This window comes from Dendrobium catenatum, unplaced genomic scaffold (assembly GCF_001605985.2).
Source record: "Dendrobium catenatum unplaced genomic scaffold, ASM160598v2 fragScaff_scaffold_1486, whole genome shotgun sequence".
NCBI lineage: Eukaryota > Viridiplantae > Streptophyta > Magnoliopsida > Asparagales > Orchidaceae > Dendrobium > Dendrobium catenatum.
Window position 1 is genome coordinate 48,767 of NW_021319948.1, and position 4,509 is coordinate 53,275.

Here is a 4,509-nt window from a genome sequence, read left to right on the forward strand (position 1 = left end):
TCAATTCGAGAGGACGAACAACTCTCCAAATCTCCGGCAACACCAAGAGCCCAAGAACACAAACCCTAGATCCCAAATTACATTCAAATTCAAAATAATCCACCCTTTCCCTCCTAACCTCCTAATTAACCATAAAGGAGTTTTACAAATTGTCTAAACAGCCCCTCTCATTCCAAATTTCCCTCCCAAAATTCCTCCTTGGCCCCCCGTTGGTTCCGCCTGTGCCGCTCGGTTCCGTCCCGTGCAGTTCCACCTTTAATAGGTGAGGACCGGTCCGGGTTGGACCGGTCCAGCAGGCCCCTCCTGGGCCGGCCTAACAGAATACTGCAATACCTTAAGGGTAACCTAAGTAAAGGGATTCTCTTTAGAAGAGACTATGGAATAACCCTATAAGCAAATATTGATGCAGATTACATAGGATCACCAGTAGATAGACAATCTATCTCAGGATACAGCACATTTCTAGGAGGAAATCTGATTACATAAAGAAACAAGAAACCAAATGTGGTGGCAAGGACTAGTGCAGAAACAAAATACAGAGCTTTAGTCTTGGGGATATGAGCTACTAAGGATCAAGATAATTCTAGAAGACCAAAGGATCAAGTGGGAAGGACCCATCAAGATATACTATGACAACAAATAAGAAATTAGCATATCTCACAATCTGGTTCAACAGAACAGGACCAAGCACATAGAAGTGGACAAACATTTCATAAAGGAGAAACAAAACAATGATCTTATATGAATGAGCAGATACAAGGGGGGCCTATAGGGGCACGTGCCCTCCTCCGGAATATTACTCCCTCCTCTCCCTCCGCTTACTCCCTTCTCCTCGGCCTTTCATTGCCACTACTAAGAGCCTGATCAGCTTTGATGTGTACAATCCATTGGTCAGCTCCAGTGAGAGGTCCATTGGTCAGCTCCAGCGAGAGGTCTATTTTCGCTGCGCCTTTATTAAATGTCCTATCTGCTCATCCTTGTTCCCTTCAGAAGAATCTATTTTTAACCACTTGGACAGTTATATTGATCCTTCTACCAATGCCAGAACGGATGTTGCCTTCGCCAGTCGCCTTGGCAACTTCTTATTGAGGGAACCGGTTGAAGAAATCATAGAGATCATGGTTAAGTTGCTGAGAAATGTGGCTCGAGAATCGGGGAATGAGAAGTTCTTGAAAATCTAGATGAGGAATCAGAGTATTAAGGAATCAGGTAAGCGGTACGAGGGTTAGAGTTGTTCGAATGCATCGGGTTTAGGATCCAAAAGGAGGATGGTGAACAATGGGCGATGATGGTGAAGTCAATGCAAGAGATGATTGTTATGATCCAGGAGGTGTTTTCTTTGTTGGAGAGGTGGAAGGGAAAGGATGTTGTGGAAGCTCATAATGAGACTGAAAAATTTGATTCCGAATAAAAAGAGTGAGCAAAAGTCAAATTACTCCAAGGTAGTGCGCTTCTCTGCCTCTTTATTTTTAATATTTAATATCGAACTCAACTTGGGAGATTTTGGCATCTTCATCTGTGTTGTGCATTTTAATATTTGTTTGAATAGTATTTTATAGAATTTGTGTATTGAAATGACATATATAAAACAAAACTATATATCTTTTCAAATTATCACTTAAATGAATTATGCAACCAATATGTGACTTGCAAAAATGTAATATGATGTTTCTTGTCTAAAAAAAATTTGGGCCCCCTCTATAAAATGATTCTGGCTTCGCCACTGCTTATATGTATTTACCATGTCTCATCAAAAGATCTACTTGCAGATATTTTGACCAAGGGACTTGACTCTACCTTTTTAGGACTGATTACCAAGCTGAGAATGCAATTTTGTATTCCTCAACTTGAGGGATTGTGTTAAATCTCAATTGTCCCTTATCATTTTAATCCCATGGCTAGGATAGGGATCCATGGGAGGCTAACCTGGATTGCATTGACCTCTGTCTTCCCTTGGCATTTTGATCCCTCAGCTAAGATGGGGATCCGCGAGAGGCTCACTTGGATTGTGCCGATCTCCTTCCATATTTACGTGGTTGATTGCACCGATCTCCGTCGTCCCTTGGCATTTTGATCCCACAACAAAGATGAGAATCCGTGGGAGGCCCACCTGGATTACGCTGATTTCCTTCCATATTTAGGTGGTTGATTTAGGAAGAATAATATTAAGCAATTATATATGATTATGTAATTATATGTTTTTTTTATTAAGATATTTTATATAGATCTATAAATAGGAACAAATTTGAGCAATAAAATCAAGCCTTTTTCTTTCCCAATTATATGAATTTAACAGTGTTCTCTACCATATAATAGGTTCAGTTCAATACAGTGTTAGTTCTCTGGTTCTGTTTCTATTGATTGTGGATTCGGTGGTGGGCCCAAGTCCTCGTAGGCTGCTCATAAGAGCTGGCTTTGAAATCCAATGTTTAACCCATTACTTCCAAATAGCCTTTATTATAGGATTGTGGATGCCAGCTTAATTCAATTTTTTGTGTCGATGAAGGTCTTATGATCATAAAAAGGAAAACCTGTGGCACATAAAATTTATTTTCAAAAAACTTTATTGAGTATTTTATTTCTTCTATATACTTTTGTGTCAACTGAAAGTAAATTGTTTTAATGTGCTGTAAGTAGTAGGTATAAAATTTTGAGAGAAGTCAATTCTTTATACTGACATAATTCCTATAGATAATTAGCTCATTGATTTTTTTTCTTTAGTTTTTTATATGAATTAATTTTAATTATTGCAATACCCACATTAATAGATTCAATCAAAACTCGTACAATTTGGGTTTCTAATTGCAATGTGATCTTTGATTTTCGCGAGTTTTTATTTATTTCAATTTAATAATACAATTCTATTAAGATGAGCTTTAAATTATTGTTGGCACCGAACTTGCATGATTTTCATCAAAGGTGACATAATTATTTAAACTAAAGATCAATAAATTCTGAATTTCGATTTCATATGCATGATTTTAATAATCTGCAAATTGTGATTTGATATGCATGATTTTTGTACATAACTTCATATCATTGCATTAGGAAACCTTAGACCCTAAGATGACCAACATCACTTATAATGAAATAAAATCAGACAAATTTTTAGCTTCAAATCATATTACATTTTCTTTTTTATTCATAGTGATGATGTATAGAATCATGGGCAGGAAAGTGGATGAGGGATTTTTCATTGTAGAACCAAAAAAAAAAATTACTTGATCCATATCCAACAGACTTCATGAAGTAGACGTATTACCTTTATTGTTGATTCCAATGAATTCCAGTAATCAAGATTTTCATCAGGCATAGGAGTCGAATATATAGCACCCAATGAGGCCTACATTCGTTAAAAACATTGTCATTTGAGCTTAAGGAAAAAAAAAATCAAAAGATAATGGTAATAGTTTAATTGATGATCCCAAGTGATGCTCTAAACATAGTATTCCATATGCAAAGTTTATGATAAAATTGACTTTCATTACCACATGTGTTAACTCTTGAATGTAAATGGCACTCCATAAAACTGTTGGCTTGGATGCTCCCGTGTTTTCATTATTTGAGGAAATTCCATCAAAACTATCGGGGTCAGGTACAGTGAAAAGTGTTCTCATGGCAGCACGTTCTTTTCCCAGACTAGCATCATCACAGGGAGTTGAAATATAAACTAGAAACCTACAAAAGAGCAGTCATGAATTCTAAATTCAGGCTCTGACGCACCATATTTAGAGAGCATGCCCAAATTGGGCGACCTAGGCAAGTATGATTCTACTGCATAGAATTTATAAAAGCATTCTGGCACTGCATGCAGCTATAAAATAAAAGGTTAAATTTCTACAAAGTTGTAGCTTACATTCCAGAAGGACATATTGCCACACTGCTACACACTTGAAGAGCTCGTACAGTTGTTGACTGCTGAAAGAACAAAGCTGACAGAACATGTTTAAGACAAAACTTCTGAACTAATATTATGAATGAGAGTATGATGAAAGCACAAATAGCCACTAGTCAAGGAAAATACGTCCCAAAAAGAAAACATAAGCAGTGTAGAGAAGCGTGAATCTTACATCTAGGGGGGAAGAGCACGAGAATGTTAGATGAATCTTGCTGGATGGCCTTGTTTGCTATGATCACTCCTTTAGCAACCATACTAGCAGGTGTGAACCATCCAAAACTTTATCATCCAATAAAGATAAAGCTGATGACGAAATTGTAAACGATGGTTCCATAACAAGTTGATGGCTAAATATCTCCTGACCAGATGCTAATTTAACACCTTTATATTGATTGCTTACCTGCATCACCACAATGATAGCTTGCACAGTAAGCAGATATTAACAAAGGTTAACAGAATAACATTGGCGTGATTATAAAAGCCAACAATAGACAAACATGGTAGCCAATATCTGAGGAGAAAATATCCTTATTATCTTTTGATACAAATGCAGTTGTAAATATTATTTAATAAAATGTTAGACTGGTCCACTGGACCGGTCCATCCGGCCC

The 4,509-nt window shown here is 37.1% G+C and overlaps 1 protein-coding gene across 1 annotated transcript; it reads right to left on the bottom strand.

The window, feature by feature from the left end:
- Positions 1-2,912: 2,912 nt before the first annotated feature.
- On the bottom strand, positions 2,913-4,318 carry LOC110101072 (rab escort protein 1-like). Its single transcript, XM_028700344.1, has 4 exons — positions 4,071-4,318; positions 3,857-3,932; positions 3,489-3,678; positions 2,913-3,343 (listed from the first exon to the last, which is right to left on the bottom strand). The coding sequence occupies exons 1-4, from the start codon at positions 4,150-4,152 to the stop codon at positions 3,218-3,220; spliced, it is 474 nt and encodes a 157-aa protein (XP_028556177.1). The 5' UTR covers positions 4,153-4,318; the 3' UTR covers positions 2,913-3,217.
- Between the last annotated feature and the right edge of the window lie 191 nt (positions 4,319-4,509).

Bases quoted from the DNA above. Each gene is read 5' to 3' on its own strand.
- LOC110101072 (XM_028700344.1), bottom strand. From the start codon at position 4,152: ATGGTTGCTAAAGGAGTGATCATAGCAAACAAGGCCATCCAGCAAGAT. The intron at 3,679-3,856 runs GTAAGCTACAAC...GCTCTTTTGTAG, and splicing joins GCAATATGTCCTTCTGGAAT to GTTTCTAGTTTATATTTCAA. The intron at 3,344-3,488 runs GTAATGAAAGTC...TAACGAATGTAG, and splicing joins TTCAAGAGTTAACACATGTG to GCCTCATTGGGTGCTATATA.